The sequence below is a fragment of the Rhinolophus sinicus genome, chromosome 8 (genome assembly GCF_057876585.1).
Source record: "Rhinolophus sinicus isolate RSI-liver-muscle chromosome 8, RSI-T2T, whole genome shotgun sequence".
NCBI classification, from domain to species: Eukaryota; Metazoa; Chordata; class Mammalia; order Chiroptera; family Rhinolophidae; genus Rhinolophus; species Rhinolophus sinicus.
The window spans coordinates 11218612-11241748 of record NC_142508.1 but is presented as its reverse complement, the minus strand read 5'-3'; the positions used below and the strand labels follow the sequence as shown (position 1 = coordinate 11241748).

Below are 23137 nucleotides of genomic sequence, written 5' to 3'. Positions count from 1 at the left end.
TCCCAGAGTTGATCGGGCTCCTCTGTGGGGTTTGATCTGCATTAACTCTTCTCTCTCACGGGTGGCAATCCTAGATCAATGCTACTAAACCTCAACTCCTCCGTTACTCCAGCTTTCAACCCTTTCCTTGCACGCTCTCAGGAAATCGGAACAACGCATGCGGCAGCCTGACCTCCCATCCTGGAAGTGACTGGTAAGCAATTTGGCGCCCAGACACGGGGTGACAGAAATCACAGATTTTAAGCTACACTGGATTAAGCAGCCAAAGGAGAACTCCCAAAGGGTCTTTTCTCAGAGTCCAGGCTAATGTCTTTGAACATGGTTCTTACCCTCTCCTGGGGTGTTGAACCTCGTCTTCCTGCTACCTGGCTGCTGGCATTCAGCAGCAGGAGAACCCCAAATCCCCACACCAGCACGTTCAGAGTTTTATAAAGCCCCATAGGCAAGCACACACCCGCCCTTTGTGCTTATACATTTAAACTGCAGTTTCTCTACATGAAGCACTTTATTTTTTCCTCCTTTTTCCAAAACCCCGGGCACTTCCATAAGCACAGAAAAGATGCCTTTGCTGCGAGCACAAGTGAAGGCAATGGTGCCTGCGATCTCGCCCAGTGGGTGGATGTTTGCACTCGCTCATCAAGTTACCTTGGAGTCCGTCTTTCTCAGAGATGCTCCTGCGTCCACCAGAAGCTGGCACACCGCCCGGTTCCGTTGGCAGGCAGCTTTGTGCAGCGCGGTCTCACCCCTAAATCAAAGATGAAATGGGAAACCACCCATCAGGGGGCTGGGGCCGGGGGTGCGGGTGGAGGCGGCCCGGAGGGGGTGAGGGTGGCATCCTACTCCTTCCCTTGCGGCTGATGTTCTCTGCTCCTCGGCCTAGCTCCCTATCTGCAGCTGAGACCATCAGTGCAGGCAGGGCACGTGCCAGGGAGGAGGGTAAGGGGCCTCCAAATGCCTTGAGTTAGTCATCGACTAACCATAATATCTGACTCCAGCCTCTTTTTTAAACTGCTGAGTGATTTCGTTTTAAAGTACTAATGTCTTACTTGGGGAAGACTCAATGGCACTATTAATCGACGGACATATGTGGATGTGTCTGAACGCTGTGAAGCAATTCTCTCTGTGGATACATCTGGGCAGAGCGTGAGGGACACTAGATGAAGGACAAAGGGAGCAGTGATGGAGAACCACTGGCCCTTCAGACTCATCACACCGTGGACCACCGTCCATGCCTCGGAGGAGTATCTCCTGGGAACTCAACTTGAAAGAACCAGGACAGCGCCCTCCATACCAGTGGCTGGTGGAAGGGGAGAGGCAGCCACAGAGGATCTGGGAGGTGCAGTGAGACGCTTGGGAGTTCAGGAACCAGAGCTGTGTCCAGTCTGCGGCGTGCTCAGGCCAGCCACTCTGCATGGGAAGTGGGTAGGGAAAAGGGGCTATTTCCGCCCCTCTAATAGGTGGTGTAGGGAGGAGTACATTTCCATTGAGTCCAAAATTTAAGACACTTAATGCCAAAGTGTTTCCTGAAAAATCACACGCAGACCTTAGGGAAGGCTAAATGGAGTAAGTGACAAACTCGCCAATAGGACGTACAATATATAAACAAGCTCTATGGAGCAATGCAGTTTCTTCCAAGTCTAGTTGCGCATAGCCATACCCCTCCCCTCGACCTCCATTCTGTTCATTTCTACTTTTCCTGCCCCATCCCTACTTAGTCACTCCCCACCCCACCCCTGCCCATTCTTCATCCCTTCTCGAATTTCTCTGAAGTTTTCTAGTGGTTCTGTATGGTTTTCAGGGTGAGATGTTTAGCCTTTCTTTGTTCCTACATGGGGAATGGTAGCTATTTTGTTGCCCTAGAAAAAAGAAAGTTGAAAACAAACATTATCAGTTTGGGGATCATCCCAGAGAGGGTGACTTTCTGCACCAGGATTCCTCATCTGAACCTCAGAACGTGAACAGGGTTGGGATTCCTACGTTTTCCGTTCTCCAGTGGTTGTATTATATACAGTGTCCATTCTAGACTCAGCAAAGAAGTTTCATTACATGCAACGATGCCTCAGGGCATGAGGGCTTCATTTTCTCACAACCCCCAGGTGAGAAAGAGTGAAAAGAAGGTCAGTGAGTTTCCTTAGACTTCTCAGCAGCCCAAGAGGCACAAGTGCAGAAGTACCTTGCCTGTAGGAAGCATTAAATGATGACTAGGGATGACCGTGCGTGCAATTATTTTGACGCTTGCCGTCAATTTTTATTGTGTCATTTTTGATTTAGAAGATTAGCCCTGCACAGTTATAAATACAACTGAAAGTAGACGTTTTTACCACTGGCATGAAAATCATCAATTGTGGGCCCTATCGATTGCTTTCTTCTCTGAGATCTGTTCTAAAGAAAATAATCTAGACTGTGTAATAAAAGGTAACACTCACGTTTCGCTGTCTGCCATATCCAATAATTCGGAAGGTCCTAAAGAAGAGGAAAGCAAAGGCCCATCAAAAATAAGTTCAAAAACTCACCAATGACAACAAAAAAATCAGTAGTCATATAATTAAAATGCCTTGGAAAGCTGCTTCAGAAAGAGCATTTGGTAATGGGGATAATAAGACCTTCTCCTCCCTCCCTCCAAAAAAGGAAGGATTTTTCTACCTCCCCCTTACCAATCTCTCAATTACCACCAGGTATTATGTGCCTAACGGGAGCTACAAATGAGTGATATGGTCTCTCCCTTCAAGAAGCTTTCAATCGAATTGAAGAAATTAAATCAATTGGAATAGAATAAGAGAAATAAGTGAGTGGATACCGTGGGGAAGGAGAAAATCAGATGGACTTTAAGGATTGTTTCTCATTCTCCAGTGGCAGGTAATTTAGGATGGGGTCTTATGCAGTACAATGTTAAAGCTACGAGAGACCGTAGATATCATGCAGTCCAATATCCTTACTTTAGAAATAGGATAAAATTCTATTTTTCATAAAATTTCCCTTCCAAGACCTGGAAGAAATGTTATGCATAGGCATCGAATGCATATTCATTAGGCGTTGAACGATGCTGTGAGTTTTCACATTCACAATGTTGTATTTGTTCACTAATTCATTCATTCATTCTGCATACATGTTTGGAACGCCCACCTTTCTCCCTTCCGTACCACTGTCTTTCTCCCTAGTCCTCCCTGAACTCCTTAGCAGCCCGGAGACACATTTCCTCCACGAAACCCACTATGACCCCCGCTCCTACTATTGCATTAAATGCCCTGGCTGTGCGCTCCCTCACTTTGTGTAGTAGCCCTATGTCCGGTAACGGGGAGGGTAATATGGCTTATCATCCAAACTGAGATTATCCCAGACAAGAGGGGATATCTGATCACCTTACTGATCATGACGTTTAAACCACTTTAAAAGCATCTGCTGATGCCTCTCGTTACAACTAGATTCTGGGAAAGCCCTTGAGATTGTGGCCTACGACTCATCTTACCACCGTGCCCTTCCTCAGTTCCTGACATAGAACCTGGTGCCAAGCAGAGGATTCAATGTTTGGCGGAACGAATGAATAAATGTGCTTGGAAGTGCCCAACACGGTTCTAGGTATTGAACATTTTGGACCTTAGAGATAGGATCCTGTTGATTTGCTCTCTATATTGTTGGATATCATTATCATTGAAAATGTACTTATGTGATCATCTATTACATAGTCAGAAGAAAGAGAAGAAGAGGTTAGAATTTTCTAACCACTCAAGTATTGGTCAAGGAGAAGATGACAGATGTTATGGGAGCTTCAAAATCCTCCTGGTCACCCAGAGCTAAATCATCATCTTTGCCATCTCCCTTTCACGTCTACTGGTCACCAAGGCCAGGTAAACCTTCCTCTGCAATGTCTGCCCTATTTCTCTCTCCTAATAGGTCTCCGCCTGTAAAATAATTAGCATGAAGAAACTGTTACTAAAAAAATAAACCAAAAAAGTCTCAGGTCATTTTGATTTCCAGGTTACCAAAATTCATCATATTTACTGCTTACTCCCAAGTATTTAAACATTGAAGTTCACAATCTTTCACTTGGAACTACCTTTCTTCGATTTGTTCCCAAGGTTCTACTTTTTCACAGAATCCAAACTGGTAACTGCTCCATCACCCACATATTTCTCAGCCTCTCCCAACTCTAAGAGCTCACCCCCTCATCTGTCCCTATCCAGAACAGCCTTCCCTTTCTAGGTATCACATACGTACACCCAACACATTCTTTAAAGCCCAGTCTGTGATGAGGTCCCCTGAAAGGATCGCCTTTGACAGAAGGAATTTATCCCTTTTCTGAACTCCCAGTACTATTGGTTCTACACTTGTACCATATTTTTCCTTTTCAGCTATATGCCTTGTCCTCTTAAATGAATTACTCTAAATCCCTTGAATGTAAGAATATTTTTATTATTTTTCACATCCCTCTGGCATCTACCCTATATAAAGAAATCAACAAAGATTTAACTCATTCATTTTGTTCTTTAGTCCTGTGGGTCTAAGAAAACATGAATGACAACCCCTCTCTACTCCCACGCACACCCCCAAAGACATTCAAAGCATTATAGTGCTGTGGTTAGGAGTGAGGGTTTCCGAGATGAACCTCGTTGGTTTAAAAGTCCAGCTCAAACTGCCACTTGCTAGGTCATGGGCAAGTTCATTTAATCTCTGAGACCCTTGATTGTCAGATATGTAAAGTCACACTGATAATAATATTTATCTAAGAAAATTGTTGTGAAGTTTCATAAGCTAATGAAAGTTATGTGCTTAAAACAGCAGCTGGCACACACACGCAATGCCTGAAGTTTAGGTATTATGAAGCGTTCTATTCTCTGACACAACACAGCAGGTTATACGAAATCAAGATATTGGAACATCAGTCAAGGAAGGAGACGCTCGAAAAAAAGGGCCACTTTCTTCCCACTCACATGTGACGCCACTTGTTGACTCAAATTATCTGTCATAAGAACAAAGTACTCTAGGCCTCTTCAATAGCTGACACGACATTCTCTACAAAAACAGACCAAGAAGGCTTACGTGCCCAGTGTTCCTTTTACAGACCTCCTGCCACCTTCAGAAAACCTTTCAGGCCACTCATTTTGAAAGGCATTCTGTGAACCCAAACAGCATGGCCTCACTAGTAGTTCTGTTCCCATCATTCCTGCTATTTGGACAAATATTTCGGCAACGAGGCCTTGCTCACTTCCTCCTTTATTCAGCACTGTCATTCCATACCCTCAGAGCAGCCCCTGGGGTGGGTCCATGCAGTGCAAGGGCCCTGAGCAGTGTAATCTGTGCTAAAATGGCAATGGTTTGACACTCTGGCAGTGGGGACAACGAAGAGAAAGGACCTTGTTCCTCAAATTTCTGACAAGAATGACTCCAGAGCTCATTACCCAGTGCATGAGTCAGGCCTGCCTGTAGCAATGCATCGTTTCCCCCCGTCTCTCCTTTTCTCCGCTGCAGCTGACAGAGACACGCAAGAAAGAGGAGCTGATATTAAAACAAGACACTTTTGCTCTTAATTAATAGCTACAGAAACTCCAGTTCGAGGTTTCATCAATGGCTCTGGAATGAAGGACTTCATTAACCCAAACTTTCCTCATCTTTCCCTCAACACACATCATCACAAAATAGCAGACATTTTGAACAGGCAAATAGCCCATGAAGAGGAAAGGGTGGCAGCTGGCTGACTACTGGTAGGAGTGGGGAGCTCTTTTGACTAGTACAGGTACATTTTCTAATAATTTTTATAACTTAAAATAACTGCTTGCATAGTGCCAGCAAGAAGGGGTTGCAGAGGAGGAAATAAGAAGGAGGCTGAGTGCCAGGTGCCGCCTAAGATGAAGCTGTAGTTTCCTTCCCTAGTTATATCTTCAGCGACCCAATGGGAACTGTTGTTAATCGTACATAATGCTGTTTCATAGAATGCTGTATGCATTAGTCGCATTGGTACAAGATTCGAAGGGAGGGGGGAAGGGGGTGGCCAGAGAAACGAGGAAAATAATCAACGAAGACCACAAAAATTCTCTTGAAAGAAAAAGTATATAAAAAGAACATTTGTGGTTTTGGGAATGTTAATTTGGGTCAATTAAGGGAGAGAACAGGAAAAAAGAGAGAGAAAATAAAGATAATGGAATTCTTTCAATATACATCAATAGGGAGCTTGTGGGTTTGGCGTTTATTTTGTATTTTACGTAAACATATGTTCTGATTGTGGATACCACACCATCTCCCCTAAGGAACTTGGAGGAATACCATTAAATTATCAGTAGAACTCACAATTGTTCCCTGAAGATAAAAGGAAGCCTGGACTCTCTGTCCCTCCCAGGGTTTAATACGATGTCCATACTCCATTCTGTAGCTGACCTGCACCAGAAAGTAACCCTTAAATCCCTATCGAAGGGATCTGGGTACAAATTTCCTCATAAAAGCTTCAGTTTCCTGGAAACTGGAGTTTCCTCATAAAAGTCACTGCCTTTCCACAGCCCTATACCAACTGTCACTAGAACCCTGCGTGTGCTACACATATCGGACCCCCTGCACTCCAGTTGTTTTTGCATGTTTATCATTTCCCTTTGCTGGGTTTTAGGGATACAGAGGGCAGATCCTGTATCTTATTTATGAGTTTGGCAAGTAAACCAACTTCACTATGCTTCAGTTTTCACCACCTGTCAAATAGAGATAAGAGAACTTATTGTGTAGGGTTGTTGTAAGAATTAAATGTGTTCATACATATAAAGCACTTTCAATAATCAAGATTAGCAGTGATTATTACTATAACATTTTTTTTTCCTCAAAAGTGTTTGGGACAGAATTAATGTTATAAGTGAATGAATGAATTGAAGGCATTTAAAATCAACGTGGAGCCAGCCAACGTCCTGTTTTTTTCTCAGAGAAATTTCTATAAATGGAACATGGATTCAAAAGACTGTGCTATATGGGGAAATGGTCTGAAAAATAAGAGAATGGAAAATACATTAAGGGGATATACACATCAGTATTCGGGCGAAGCCCAGAGACTACAAAAGGAAATAAAACTTCGCAAATCTCCCAACAGAAGAAAGAGCACAGTGTGTTCAGGAGTCAAGCCTTTCTCCGCTGGCCAGCATTCCTTCCATAGGCTCTTCCATCAGATACCCCAGTTCTTCTGGGGCACCTTTATCAATATTGTCCTTTTTTCTATCTGATATGCCACATGCGTCCTTTCATTTGCTTCCCACACCAACGCATCCAAATCCCCTTTGCTATTCCTTCCACCTCCCCATGGCCTCTCTCGCTCCAGATCTCATTTCCCATTAGTCTCCCTGACGCTGCCAGCAGAGCATTCCAAATCATCCTGTGGCCCAGGACAAAAGCTGCACAGATGTGGGGAGCGCTGGCACTGGGAACTCCTACAGCACCGTCATCCTGTCCCAGCGGGATGGTGGTCGTTTCTCTGGGGACCAGAGGCAGAAAAAGGGGGGTAAGGAAAAAAAAAAAAGAAAAGAAAGACTGAAGGCAGAAAAAAAAAGGAAAGACAAAATAAGCCATTGAAATCAAAAAGGAAATGCATGAGTGAGATTTCTATCAGGAAACACGGTAGGGGGCCAAAGGGTGGGAGTGGGGAGAATAAAAACAAAAGAGCAAAAAATGTGCAGGGTGGTAAAAGACAAATAACACAAAAGTCTCTTGGAGGGAAAAATGAGGGAGGAGGGAGTGGGTAAAAAAGATGGTTGAAAGGAGCTGAAAAGCAGGAACCTACGGGGAATCTCAGCTGGATTCCCTGGGCATCCTTCTCTCTCCACCCTGTCCCTGCAGAATTGTTAGCTCTCCTCCACTTCCATTCTCTTTTCGACCCTCCCAATGCCCAAATTCCACTTTTTCATAAAGGAAAGCAGCATGTTGTGAATTTGAGACAAGATGTCCCCGAGAAGACGCAGGAGGAAAACAATTCAAGCGTCCTGTGGCTTTCCAGAACATACCAGACAGCTCCTGTCCCCCAACCCTCCACCCCCCAGCTCAGTTTAAAAAGAGCCTTTAGAAGAGAAATACATTGCCGAATGTCGTGTCTGGGAGCATAATCTCTCAGGACCCCTGTTCAGGGAGTATCCTCCTGACTGGGGACCCCCACTGCTCACCACACATGTCCAATGAAGAGGGCACAGCATTGGGGAGAGAGGGGCCTGCTGGGGACTAAGGACACAGAAAGGAAACAAGTCACATACAATTTCCCGTCAAGCACCTTGAAAAGGGCCCCTGATTTCTCAGAATCCTTGTCATAAAGCCATCTTTACAGTCAGGTCTTTAGTATTTGTATCATACGAAGCCACAGGGAAAGACTTAAACCAATTTTTTTAAAAAATAAAAAAAAAACTATAACTTCCAGAGGTGTGCAGCATTCGAGATTAGGAGATATGTCCCTCTTGATCTTTGGCACAGTGTACAAAATTCTTTCACTTACGTGAATTCAAACCGATCAGACCTATCTACCATAAATTGGATGCTAATGTATAAGTACAATGCCATTGTCTGGGATACATCCCCAAATAGAGGCCTCCTGGAGGCCTCCGGGAAAAGGCTATTTTCCTTGTCAGACCAGGGGAATCCCAGAGTCTTCATCGATCATTATTAAATTAGGAGAGACTCTTTCTCTGAGTGGAGATGACATTGAGATGATTAAAGAGTAAGAAAGGGTCATGTTTTCCATGTATTTGTCCTCGACTTCGAGAGCACTATAATTTAAAGAGGTTTCTATTGATTTAAAATAAATATTAAAAAGAGCGATGAATGGTTCTGCAAAGATAGTTTCAATCCCAAAGTGCACAGGTTAATATAAATTGTATCAGCAACTAAAGATATGAAAACAAACAATAAAAACGGTGGAGCTGAAGTGCTTAGCTCTTAAAGAACCTAGAGAATTAGGTTGATTATGTCAAAAGATTTGATATACATATTCCTGAATAAATAGAAACGATGAGATCAATGTTAAGCATGAAATTGGCAATGCATATCAGATTGATAAATGCTAATTTCAATAAAAATCAACTGCAATTTAGTTTCCATTATCTGACCATAGCACTAGAAGTTTACAAATTGCCACCTATCAAACAGGCAGTGAGCCCTGGACTGTAGCGCATAACAAGATTGTCTTTTCAGACAGAAGAGCTGGATTGTGCTTCTCTGTCTCCACAGTCTTTTTCTCAGGTATCTACTGGCCAATCAGAGATCCTGATGAGACAGGTGGGGTGGAGGGTGCCCTCTGTGACTAAGGGAAATGCTCATTTACCTGTGAGTGAACTTAGGGTGAGTACAGGAATCTGAGATTTTTTTTTCTCATGAGCATATATATTAAACCAACTGATTTACAAAATCTAACAAGAACAAAAAAAAAGAAAAACCCTGCAAAAATAAGTACCTCCCCTCCAAGAAATTAATCAACTCTTTGGTGTCCTTCCTTTTGGACAGAGAAAACTATCATGTGATTGATGCACTCTTTGCAAAAGACACTGGGGGGGGGGGCGGGGTGAAGAGAAACCACGTTAGTATTGGAAAGTCTGGCTTTGGTCAAAGCACTAAGATACTAACATGCCCACTGGATTTCATTCCAGGTAAATTACGTGTATATCAATCTATACTGGGGGTTAGAAACTCCAGGCCCTGTGAGCTTGGGTTGCAGGGGCTTTTAGAGGCGCTATTACTTTAGGCTGTGGAAAAAGAAGTAGTGGAGGGGAGTGAAAATCTACAGTGTTTGAGTAATACCATCTCAGGCCGTATCACTGATGTTTCCGGAGAGGCTCAACTGAGGAGAGAGTTTTTGGGTTTTGTTTTTAGTGTATGTCCCACATTTTGCATGGGACATACTTATGCAAAAAAAAAAAAGAGACGTGGGGCTGGGAGGGACTGTCCTTATTTATGAACTTGCAAAGTTAAACAATGACTGTTGCTAAGCAACCATAGGACTCAGAACAAAGGGAAATATAAGAGCGGAGCTCCAGAGGTGTTTAGGTAAGTCAGTATTCAAGGTATTGAGAGGGTGCGGTCATCATTTTCAGTTGAAGAAAATGGAAAGTAAGGGAGGGTGGTACATGAAATACAGCCATCAATTATTTGCAGCTCTTTCCACCAAGTGGTGGGGTCTATTTCCCCATCCCTTGAGTGAGGCCGGCTCTGTGCCTTGTTTTAGCTAACAGAATGCTGCAGAGAGGATACAGAACTTTTCAACCTGGCCTCAGGACATCCGGAAGCTTCCACTCTCGCCCTACTGGACTCTAGGACCATCATGCTGTGGAGAAACCTGGGATAAAAGACGAAATGCAGAGAAAGGCTCAGGTGTCCCAGCCATTCCAGCCACCCCAGCGGAGATCCCCACACCTCTGGGGAAAGATGGAAGCATCCATCTTTAATACAGACTCAGTCAAAACTGCAGCTCACTACAGCCTTGTGAGTGAGGCTGAGTGAGACACCAATAAGTGACTGATACAGAGAGGATCCTGGAAGTAGGGGAAAATGCTAGCTCTTCTGGAGAGGTTAAAAGAGGGACAGGAGAGAGGGTTCCTAAACTGTTATCACTCACATAGATATCAGTGGCTCACCCAAATCCCGAGATGGCATGTGGATATAAACAGCCTAAGGTCTGCAGACCTTAGCACTGCAGTCTCATTGGCCAAGCACTCAGTCTCATTGGCTAAAGGCAAACTAGGAAGAAAGGACTGAGAAGGAGCAAGAGGATGGCAACCAGCAGGGAAACAGCGTAGGTCTAAAGCTCAGCCGAACTTTGTGTGGTAGAAATCCTGAGATGGTTTCCAACATGGGAAAATTAACCATAGAAGCTTTGTGACTTTATGCATGTTTTTGGGGCTGGGGTTTAACATCCGGTTCTGCCTCTCACACTGTGTGTGTGTGTGTGTGTGTGTGTGTGTGTGTGTGTGTGTGTGTAGGAGGCAAACAGAAATTATGACACCATTGCTTTCGCAAATCTTGCCCAAAGAGGAATGTTTTTAACTGTGGGGATAGAATGGTCAGGGTAGCAGGAGATGGAATGCTACCTGTCCCAGACACAGCACCAAGAATACAGCTTACCTGCCTAGACTTCCCACAGCAGTCAGGCTTGCAATTACCCAACCCAGACTACAAGGGGGAAAGAAATCCTCTCGTGACCACCATCTTATTTTAACCCCTTTTCTTTTCCTAAGCCATTTTTTCTACCTTAATTCAGGCCAAGGATACAAGCAAACTCTTCATGGTGGGCAGGTATTGGAGACAAAGCAGGAGAGTCTAATGTGACTGACAGTCTAATACCTAACACACTAGGTCCTTGTAAAGTTTCAATAATACGATGTGTCTAGTCTAAACATCTGGCTTATAACATGTGCTAAAAAATGGTAGCTGTGTTATTTATTTGTGGCTTTACCATAGGAATTCAAACATCTATCTACAACTGTTTTAAATTTAATTATGCATATGATTATTTTTTTTTCTTTAGCCTGCAATTGCTTGAAAACAGTGACGGTATTTTGTTTTGTATGTGTGCTGGTCTCCCACAAATATTTGTTTATTGAACAAATGAATGAATAAATGAATAAATGAACGAATGAATAAGACATCTGCTGAATAAAAAGAGGAGCAAAAAGGAATGTGAATGTCTACTAATGTATTTATCATTTGCAGCCCGAATTTGGATGCAAAGAGGGTAGGCCACAGGCTCACAGAAAATCTTCCAGGATCTCTGTCAGAGCTGGCGACTATTCCTCTCCTTCTCCCTCAAAAACAGCCAAGTCAGGCAGATCTCACCCCTCCCACCTTGCTTCCTGCCTTTTTTCATCCTAGAAACACCATAAGTAAACATGGGAAGCTGAAAGTAATGGTCAAGACTTGGTATTCGGATGCGAAAGGGAACTTTACTTCCAGCAAATGTCCTAACACCAAATTAGAAAACCAGGTAGGAGGCTGCCTAGGAGGGGAGCATGGCCGTCGCAGAGGACAGAAGACTACCAGACATTTCCCAGGAGAATCAAGTGTGACTTGAATTGAAAAGACGAATGAGAGTCAAACAAAAATAAATGACCAGAAAGATGGAAAAAAATACACTCATCAATCCTCCGAATAATCAGCTCTGAATACGGATTAGGTACCTGGTCCCAACCAGTTAACTTCCCAAAACACATTGGCCCTTCCCCAAACAATGAGGCATATCATGCCCGTCTTTTACTTCGCAATTACCCAGCATCCAAACACCCTGCAGAGACCTTGATATGAAAATTATTTCTATGAATCGATTGGTTAAGGTTACCCACAGGGGTCGGTGGTCTGCAATCTCAGTTACCTCAAATAAGCCAGGAGAGTCAGCCAAAAGTTGGAGAGCCAGTCCCACCATGCTGGATGAAAGTCGACTTAGAAAGTTTGGTCTATTTCACGGATAAGTGATCCTGGGGTCACTGCGTCTACTCACCGTGGTCGAGGATGTATTTCACAATCTCCCCGTTGCCGGTTTTAGCTGCGTGGTGAAGGAGTGAACAGTGGTCTGGTCCCTGAATTAGCAGACTGCCTCCATTTTTATAGCTTTCTATTAGCTGAAAAAGAGACATATGGAAAGGAGCTCAGGCAGAGTCTGGAACAAGGGAAAACAGCTAACCAGTGATAAAATAAGAGTAACGTAGCAAACCGCCAATGTTTCCAGTCTCAGAGAAAAGTCAGCGAGATGAAGTAAGCTCCCTCAATTGTGTTATCACTCAAAGACATGGCCAGTGTCTCACTAACTCCGGGGAAGGTCTATGGGTGTTGAACAGCCTAAGGATACTGAGCTACCAATTTCTTTTTCTGTTTTATTTGTTTATTTATTTAATATACATACATTTATTTATTTATTTTTGTCTTTTCTTTTCTGGGCACTGGTCCCTGTCCCAAGGGAGTGGAGGGTAAAGAGAATCAAAGCTTTCTTTTGTTGGCTCAGCTTTTTCTTGAGTTCAAGAATAATTACGGCGATTGGCAGGACTGGCTGGGTGTCTGGTAGCTATGCTCCTCTCCCGTCCTCTAGTTTTTCCTTCAATCCCTAGTGAACCTAGCTACCAAAGACAGGAGTTGCTTCCCTGTTTCCGCATCAGATCACTGCACACAGCACACAGCACACTGCACACGGCACACACACAAGCACACACAAGCACGCGCATGCATGCCTCCCTTCTCCATCCAGAGCTGCAGCCCAGCCTGCATGCCTTCTGTTAGACATCCCACACCCACCCAACAAGGCTAGAGATGATCCATGGGAGAACCGAAGGGATTCAGAGAATGGAGTGGTAGAAACCTCGAACACCTATGAGAAGAGGCCAGAAGAGAAGCAAAAGATTTTGCAGCCTGAGAATAAGGTGACTAGATGACGATAGGGTCTAAGTGAAACATTAAACATAGAAAGTGTAAATGGTCCCTCTTCTCCAAACTGGAGTATGTCCCAACACAAGAAGAGCCTTCTGGAGCTTCCAAAGGGTAGTTTTAGGACAAATAAGAAGCAGGTAACCCAGCAGGTAAGAAGCAAAAGGGATGTGTCCGCCACCAAGAAGGTAGATGGCACTACATTATCAACAAATGATGCATCTCCAAAGGTCAAAGACAGTAAAGCATAGTTCATGCTTTTGCTCAGATGCTACCATAGAAGTGCCACGTGTCAGATGCCAAGCAACAAAGATGAAGATGACTGAGTCAGTGGCTTCCAAGACTTCCCAGTCCATGGAGGAGACAGACATGCAAATTACACAGGGAGGGAGAGGACCGTGGAGGGGTTAGCACAGGGTACCCAGAAAGTGTGATGAAGGGAATGGAAAACGAGTCACGGGAGACTTTCTAGAACCCATCAAAAAGGAGTAGTTGAATGGAAATAAGGAACATAGGGGGGCTTTCACCCCTAAACTGGGCGAAAGGACAGGAAGAAGTAACTGTGAGTTTTCCACAAAAATCTAAGAGAACCCTGTTCTGTTTAACTGCATTGTCGCACAGGGACACTCCCTTTTTCGGAGGCAGATCCCCGCAGGATTCGGGCTCAACGAGCAGCACAGACCCAATCCATCAGCTGCCTTGAATTTGACTTTCCTTGGTGATTTTCGCCACTGTGAACATGTAGTCCATCCATGGGCATCCGACTCGTGCGCAGCCCTGCTGTACAGGACCTACTCATGCCAGCCTCACACTGGGGGCTCCTGCGGTGTCCTGCTCTCTGCTCACTGGAACTCTCTCTCTCTCTCTCTCTCTCTCTCTCACACACACACACACACACAACCAGTTTAATATTCATTTTGCTTTCTACATGAAATACAAAAATGAAAAAAGATGGAGAAGAAGAAAAGGGGAAGAAAAATACTTGGAAAGGAAAAGATAGAAACAAGAAAGGGAAAGAGTGAAAAAACCAACAACCCCTAAGCCCCTATGTTTCATCTCCCAGTAAATAAGGGGTCATTATGTCATTTCTTGGCCAGTTAGGAAATAATTGCAACAGAGAATGGAAGAAGACAACTGGCGGAATATAGTGATTTCCTAGAGCGCAAATAATTCTCCATTAAGTACAAACAAACAAAACAACAACAGAACAAAACTGTGGTAATATACCCAGGGACCTTGAAAATGTGTTGCCTAGACTAAAAGCATGTACAAAATAAAATGAAAAGGTTTCAGATGTGGTGCACACAATGTTCTGGCTTAGAAGCTCTGCAGGGGCAGGGATAAGGTCTTGCTCATGTCTTTATGTCACAGAATCTCACAGAAGGCTTTGCCGGGAGTATAGGATAGTGTGGGTTTAACTCACTGCTGGGAAATGGCATTGAACTCACAGGTGTGCTGCTCAGAGAACCCTCTTCTCTGGTGAGTACCAACTCCTAGTAACACTATGATCTGGACAGTGGCACGGGCACCATTTCCAGGATTCTGTGTCTAAATATGACAGCTTATGAAGATGCTGGCAACTTTCTCACCATCGGTTTTCTGTTAAAAATGAAGCACAGAAGCCTCTCAGCTGCTTCAACAGAGGTGCTTCAAGAAGAGTGTAGAAAGGGCAGTGCTTCTCAGCTTTTTTTTTGAGGTTTTTGGTTTCCTGATCTGCAATGGCGCATGGTCTACAGACTGATGGGGGAGGCATAGCTTCTGCTCCCGAGCAATGGCTGATATTACAGAGATCTGTGGCCGGGGGCGTTATTCAGGCATATCTGGGCAATCATAAGTCCCGATGCCTGAAAAGGACGCGCGAGCAAATACAGCTTTCAGAATAGTCGCAGACTGTACTATACATGTGCACCTCCTCTATGTTTATCTGCATATATGTACCTCCACTATGTTAAGCTATTAAAAACAAAACACAGACTAACATTGTAGTCATAAAATTACTAACATTTTAGAGTCCCTTCTATGTAATAGGAACAGTTTTAAGAGCTTTACATGCACGAGCACATTCAATCCTCACACCAAAGCAAAGAGACGGGCAATATTACTATTCCAGTTCACAGATGAAGAAACTGAGGCACAGAGAGAATTAAATAATTATACCAAGTTACACATATAGTGAGTGGCAGAGCCAAGATCTGGACCTAGGCAGCCTGCCTTCAGGATTTGCATTCCCTCTAGAAGTATCAGTGATGACTCCCTTCCTTCTGAACTAAAATACACCAGAAAACATAAGCACAAATTAAAAGGTTCAAGGGAGATCAGACGGAGTATCTTCTTTTGATTGACTGTGATCTCCAAAATACAAAACTATAATAATGTGGGAAGACACAGGCTCTGGCCTGGAGAATGTATCTCTGGGTATTGTCCAGGTAATTCTTACAGATGCATTCATTTCAAGACTTGTCTGGAAAGAAATCTCTCAACTTCCAATATCAGCTTCTAGGAGCAGGAATTCGGGGCACTGTGGGCATTGTGTCCTGGGGGCCTGCAGCTGTTTTAATGAGTCAAGAAAAATTGCTTGATGCTCTTGCAGAGATCCTTTGTGGTTCGGAAACGTGGCAATGCTGTGAGGACTCCGCCCACCCTCTCTGTTCAGTTCTCAAGAGTATCCCTCCTCTTTCTACTCAGTCAGCACAGGCAGGGGCTTGGTAATGATATATGGGATCATGAAAATTTGGTGGGAAATGATGTTGACTTAAAATTCTTAAAGAATCACCAAAAGTTTTGGTAGGAAGATATCTTACCTTCATAAGATCACCAGCTATTACTGCCTGCAAAATTGCTGTGAAAGACAAAAGAGAGATGTCCCATTAGTAGAAGACCCTCTCATTAAAATTATCACAAAGGGCTGGCTCCATAGTTTGCAGAAATAGTCTGCATTTGGGGCGGGGGCAGGGAAGGAGAAGCATGCCAAAGGTTGAATCTTAGAACAGACTAAGGCCTTCTCTCCAGCCCTTTCCTACCCAGGTACCCCATCCCCTCTATCCTTCTAGAGCCTACCTGGGCTCCCTCAGGCCCTGGGACAGCAAAGAGCAGGTGAAATCTGGAGTAGCACAGATTGGGTTCCAATCCTAACTCTGACACTTACAAGCTGTGGAATACTGGGCAAATCATTTAGCCCCTCTGAGCCTCAGTTTCCACATCTGTAAAACAGCAAGTCTAAATCTTACAGGGCTGCTGAAAGGAATCACGAAATCATATAAATGCTCCTAACCCATCCACCGATGCAGAGTAGTTACCTATCGTGATTGGTTTTGCTCCCTTCTTTTCGGTTCCTTCCACTTTGTCCTCTTGTGGTTCAAAAAAAATAACCAGCCATTTTGTGTGTGTGTGTGTGTGTGTGTGTGTGTGTGTGTGTGTTTTGCAATGATAAATAAATACCTTCTGCTACAGAAATGAAGAGGACCAGAGACAGTGAAGAAGAAACAAGTGTGTTTTAATGATGTTCTGAATTAAATGTGTTTAGCATCTAATTCACTGGTGACTCTTATGGAAAGAACTCTAAGAATCTGAGGTAACCTAAACTGATTGTAAGAATGTGTAGCCTTGGGGGATGAAACAGAAGTTTGTGTGCATGCCACGAGGGGTGTAGAAGAAGGAATGAGAAAATATGACTGAAAAAAGGGGGAAAGAACATTTAAGTGGCTAATGACGACGGCTCCGAAAGGGGTCATATGCATTGGGCTGGAAATGGTTCCTTTCAAAAAATCAACACCTAGATTCTAAAACTACACAACAAATAGATGTAGTTCAGGCTTTCATGTCACAGAAGTTTAGAAGAAAACAATTTATTTTTCAAAGCATCATTGTATTATCGTTTGAGTAGTCTCTCACGTAGTTAGCCAAAAATGCCGTATCACGCATCAAAATACCTGGAGCCCTTGTCTCCCTGAGCAGAGCCCCCCAAGCTTTTTTATGGAGCACCTAGGAGCCGTGCGGCACCAGATGCAAAGGATCATGGGTATCCCTGGCCCAGGACTCAGTGCTTTCCCTCCAGCTCAGCTTTATTTGCCCCCCTCAGGCAATTTCCCTAACCTTCTTTCTTTCCTAATATGGATTTCTACTTCAGTGAAGAGAACATCCTGTGGCCTAAAAGTCCGAACTGATTTGTTCTCCCAGACTTGCAGTTGCTGGTATTTTCTCCTGCCTCTTCCTCCCTGACCAAAGCAGAAGCCTTGAAAACCTGTGGACATGAGGGCTGCTTGAGCATGGGGGAAAGAAGGATGAAGGAAGAATAGGGTAACAGGGAGAACAGGAAAGTGAGGGAAGAATGTTTCCTTTCCAGAACAAGCTGTAAGCAATACTCTTTTCATCTCCCTTTGGAGGTGCTTTGTACATTTGGGACAATGCTTTGTACCTTGTCAATGCCCAACAGGTAGTTGTTGAACTGCTTGAAAAGAAAGCTAAGAGAGGAAAAGAATCATAAGAAGAGAGAAATAAAAATAACAGAAAGGGAATTAATAAAATGTGATGTGTCAAAAGAACCTATGAAAACACGTGTCTCGCTCTTCACATTATAAGTGGAGACACTGGGGTTCAGAGTAAAGTGACTCTCTTGGGGCACAGAGCCAGTAGTGGCCCGACTGTCACCATGATGGAGGCCCCTGTGTCCATTCCAGGTCTCTGTCAGTGCCCTATGAGGCCCTGTGAGGCCGAGAGAAAACAGAAGAAAATAGTCTCCATAGGTTATCGAGCTTATGGTGTTGTGAAAAGGCACTGACTTGGAGTGTAATTCTAATCTCTGGAATTTACCAGACACATCAAGGGAAGAAGTCACAGATTATTTTTAAACCAATTTCTTATTTGTAAAATAAAGTTAACCAGTGTCCTGCTCATCTCACTGCAGTAAGAATAAAACAAGAAGTTTTATAAATAGATATATTACCAGAAAGGGTAGTTTTCAGTCCTTTTGGGACTGTACATGAAAAAGACAGATGGACACGTCAGAGGGAGCAAGCAATAGGGAAACTGGTGTGTGAAGTCAAGCAGACACCTCTCTGTTAATACAGACCCCCTCAGATGGAGGTCCAGCCAAAGAGGCCACGAGACGGGGTTTAACTCCAAGATGTAAACCTTATACCAGAGGGCAGAGAGGGAGAGGCAGGAGAAAATATTAGCAACTGCAGGTCTGGGAGAAGAAATCAGTTTGGACTTTTATGCTACAGGATGTCCTCTTCACTAAAGTAGAAATCCGAATTAAGAAAGAAATAAGGTTAGGGAAATTGCCCAAGGAGGCAGTTAACGCTGAGTTTGAAATTCACACACAGAAGTACAACATAGCATAGAGCCTATGTTTTCAAAATTATATTACAATTTTTCCTAGAAAATAAAGAAAAAGAGAGAGAGAGAATGTAAGAATAAAGGAGAGAGAAAAATGAATTCATTCATTTCAAGCACTGTGTAATAAAATTTGGTGCATGTAAGTAATAAATTAAGACAAGGGAGGGAGGGAGGAAGGGAGGGAGGGAGGGAGGGAGGGAGGGAGGGAGGAAGGAAGGAAGGAAGGAAGGAAGAAAAAGAGAAGGAGGGAAACTGGGGGAAATTTTATCCCCTAAATTGTGGAGTTCAAAAACTGTTTCTTGGAGAAGGAAAAGCTTAAGCCAACTTTTCCATGATAGGTGGGATAAATTAACAAAGACGGCCTGAAATCCTTGCAAGATGAAGGTAGGATGTGAACAAAAACACAGACGTTCAAAGTCATGGTGTCTGAGGGAAGCTGCAAAGAGCTGTCTATTATCGCATCTGGGGTGGAGGAGAGTGCTCTCAGGTGAGGTGCAGCAAAGTTGCAGGGACCACTCCAGTGAGCACCTCTTATGTACAGGTAAGGCACCTGGATTTTTCTCCTGCAGGTGATGACGAGCTATTGAAAAGTTAAGAGTAAACCAGGGTAACGTATCACGTCCTTAAGCATTCTGCTCCTCCCCTCCTAGAAACAGAGTTAGGAGCTGCTCCCAGATCATTTCCTCCAGATCGCCCCCATTATAGCCTCTTTTAATTTCTACTCCAGACTCATTCACAAGCATTGTGATTTATGTTCGTTCATTTCCAACAGCCTGCCAGTCTTAAGTCCCACGGACAAGTTGTGTTGATCATATAACTGAATCATAACCACAAATAATTTCCAATTGTACTGGAGATGGAGAGCATGAATATTTATTTTTAAGTCAAGCAATACACCCAAGGGTAGCTATTATGCAAACATTATTAGGCTTGAAGCCCACTTCTTTCTCCTGATTAACGTCCCTCCCTCCAAACAATGTTGTTTAAGATTTCCTCTGCATCAAGAGAGCTTGACTCCATTAGTCTTCAACTCCAGATAATAACCTTCTGAAAGATCAAACTTAAAGACAAATAATGAGTTGTTATGATGCCAGTATTAGCCCTTATTACTTCTTCAGCTCTGAGCGTGCCTTCTTGCCTTTTGTAAAACTCCTTCATACTGAAGAAGCAATGCTCTCCATTTGAAAGAACCACAGAACGTCAAATTGTGAAAGGGACGTAAAGGTTACGGAGTAGATGAATAATAAGTTTCCTGGACAATTAAATCACATACACTTATGTAGTGAGACAGGAAAGTAAGGGGGTAGAGAACTGAGAAGTTTGTCATCTTTAGAGGTGGATAGTGAATCATTAGTTCCCATGAAAAGGATTTGTTTTTCCTTCAGTCTATCGATGCCTTCCAAAAAATTGCTGTTCAGTAAACATCCTGAGACAGAAAGCTGGAACTGAGAAGTCAGCACTGCCAGGAAGGAATCACCGTCTTCCTTCTCAGTCTCTCCTCCTGAGGCCTGGATTCTGAACAGTCCTCAGACATCTGTGCAGGGAAAGAAAAAATGGCTGCTTTCACCTGGATTTGGGATAGGGAGGGAACAGTCCAGGAAACATTGGCTGGTTTGCCTGCTCCCGCCATGCCAGGCTGTGTTCAAGGATCTGGGGATAGAACTGTCCAAAGTAAACACCATCTTCTCAGGGCACTGACATTTTGGCAAGAAGTCCAAAGTAGGAGGGGATATATTGTAAATGAGTCTAGGGTCAGACTGCCCAAGTTTAAGTCCCACGAGTACCATTTACTAGCTGTAACCTTGGGCAAGAAGCTTTGGGTCTCTTATTAGGAAAATGAAGCTAAAATCAGGTCTTTTGAGACTCTGCCTTGAAAATAAACTCAAGGAACAGAGAATCTGACTATTACAGTCTCCTGTGCAGAATACTGTGAAATACGGATGTTTTGAACGCCGTTATACATAGAAAGAACCATTTTGCATTTATGAAATGAGAAAGTTAGACTAAGGCCAACTACAGTTCTAGAATTTGGCATATGACTACTTCCATAGGAAGAGTTTACGTTTATGATTCGTGCTTTGCAGATGAAAATATTTAAGAACATGAAGTATATAGAACTTGGCAAAGCCACACGTGTGTTTATAATTCTGAATACATCAATTGGAATAACATTATTATGTATATAAAATAGAGTTGCAAGTCTGAGCACTTATATCTATTAAAAAAGCTTAATCATTCGGATTCAGTCATCTTTTCATTCCTAAATTTATATTATTTTGCCAAATTATTTGTCTTCTCCTAAAGATAGGCGTCATCTAAATCTTTTTTTATTTTTTTTAATTTGGAAAAAAAATTAAAAGTGAAAAACAAAAACTGTTGAGCAAAGAGAGACTTGAGGAGACTGAAGGGGGGAAATCAGTTGATTCACTGAGAATCATAAACATGTATTTGATTTTGCCAAGTTCTGCATACGTTTTATTCCTAAATATTTTCTTGCAAAGTAAGAATCACAACCTAAAGCTACCCCTTCAGAAGTAGTCATATTCCATATTCCAGAGCCACATTTGGCCTTAGTCTAACCCTCTCCTTTCATAGATTAGGAAACGGGGTCTTGAGAAATGACCTGACTTTTCCAAGGTCACACAGATAGTTAGAATCCAGCTTACAAACAGAGGGACTTTTGTTTATGTTTTATTTCTTTTAATGTCCTTTTATGTTATTGTTTCTAACCTCTCAGTCAGAGTTCTTTCCACCATGCAATTTCTCCTTGGTTTAACTTGAAGCAGGGTGGACAAAGGTTAAAACAAATGACCCCAAATAAAAATGTCACGAAATGCGTCACATACAAAATGGAGTCGAGTCAATTTATGGCTCTAAGAGCACCTCTTTTTATGCCAAAGGAGACAATGACTAGTGAGCATGCCCAGAGCAAATGTTGTCACAATTCCCTTGACCTAATCATCACTGGAGTCTGCATACTTTTCCTTTATTCCAAGTTACTTATTGCTTAGCCACTGGAGAGCTTGCAACTGCTAGCTGCCCAAGCGCCCTCTTCTCTGACATACATATCCCTGCAGAGCTTTTCCTTAGCAGAAGCATTCTGTCCAATTTTTCTACTTTGTGGGCAGTCAGCCATGGTACATGAGCAGCAAACTGTGACGGCTTAGATCCCCAAAATGGAATTTAGTATAATCGCCCAACTCAGCAACCATAATCTAGTGCATATTTCATGGTATGGAGAGCCACTGTGATTGTGCTAATTAGGCGTAATGAGAAGCAGCTCATGAAAATGACTGTAATTAATATTATTTTACATAGTCATACTGAACAAGTCCAAGATGAGGTGAGGGAAAGGAGGAATCAAATATTTCTAAAGACCTCTGCATTTTAATCTAGGCCTAGAGGAGGTTTTGACAATTGATAATGAGATATGTGCCAAGTTCTTTGTGAATAATATGTAAAATTCTGAGAGATTTTTTTTTTTTAATATAGAAGAGATTCAAGATTATTCTGATAATGACATGCACATTTATATCAGTTCTCTACAGCTGCATAGCAAACCATCCCTAAACACAGTGGCTTAAAACAGAACATTGACTTATTTTGCTCAAAATCTGCAATGTGGGCAGAAAGTTTGTGTCCGCTCCACCTGGTACCAGTTGGGGCAGCTCCACTGAACACTGAGTAACCCACATTCACGATGGTCACACATGACTGGGAACCGGGTGCTGGCTTCAGCGGGGAGCTTTGGTTCTCCTTGCGTGGGCTTCCATGGGCTGCTTGGGCTTCCTCTTGAAATGGTGGCTGGCTTTCAAAAGTAACCTTCCCAAGGAGAGCCCAGCAGACGTCATTTTGCCTTGGAAATCCTGTAGTGTCACTTCTGCGGTAGTCTCAAGATTGGCCACATACGAGGAGAATGGACACAGACCCCGTATCTCGATGGACAGAGTGTCAAAGTCATAGTGAAGAAGAATGTGTGGGGTGGGTGTCTCATGCTGTGGCTCTTTTTGTAAAATACAACCTGTCTCATCAAACACGTGTGCTGTGATGTGCTTTGAGTCAGAGGGTTGGTGTTGACTTTCAGTGAGCATTGGGAAACGACCATACACAATAGCCTTTGCTACCTGTGTCACGTATGGGAGTGTATTTTGCGTACAGTACTATCTGTTTTAAGTCAAAAGTATCTCAGCAGAAAAATAAAAATGGCTGATCACTGCTTATCTGGCGGGCCATCTATTTGGATCAGGAAGAAGACAGGCAAGGAGGAGACTAGGCAGAATTGAATGAGTTTTATCTATGGGAAGCTCAATCCGAAATCTCCCTTTAGTAACAATCAGATGTGAGAGGAGGCACTGCTTGGCAGGTGGAGAAAAGGATGGATAACGACTCACTGAACCCTAGTCCTGTATCCCTCACCCTCTGCCTACCAGCTTCTCCTCCATCGCAGAAATAC

The 23137-nt window shown here is 43.2% G+C and overlaps 1 protein-coding gene across 14 annotated transcripts in view; it reads right to left on the bottom strand.

Annotated features, from left to right (window-relative positions):
- Positions 1-23137, bottom strand: part of DGKI (diacylglycerol kinase iota) — a 377839-nt gene that overhangs the window by 11512 nt on the left and 343190 nt on the right. For 12 of the 14 annotated variants that reach the window (XM_074315319.2, XM_074315323.2, XM_088799908.1 and 9 more), the window contains 4 exons: positions 16149-16186; positions 12431-12551; positions 2427-2463; positions 646-745 (listed from right to left, as the gene is read on the bottom strand). In XM_074315319.2, coding sequence (XP_074171420.2) covers positions 646-745; positions 2427-2463; positions 12431-12551; positions 16149-16186 — 296 coding nt within the window. Of the gene's footprint in view, positions 1-645; positions 746-2426; positions 2464-12430; positions 12552-16148; positions 16187-23137 lie in introns of those variants that run through there. The other 2 variants (XR_012490351.2, XR_012490352.2) reach the window with 1 other exon arrangement.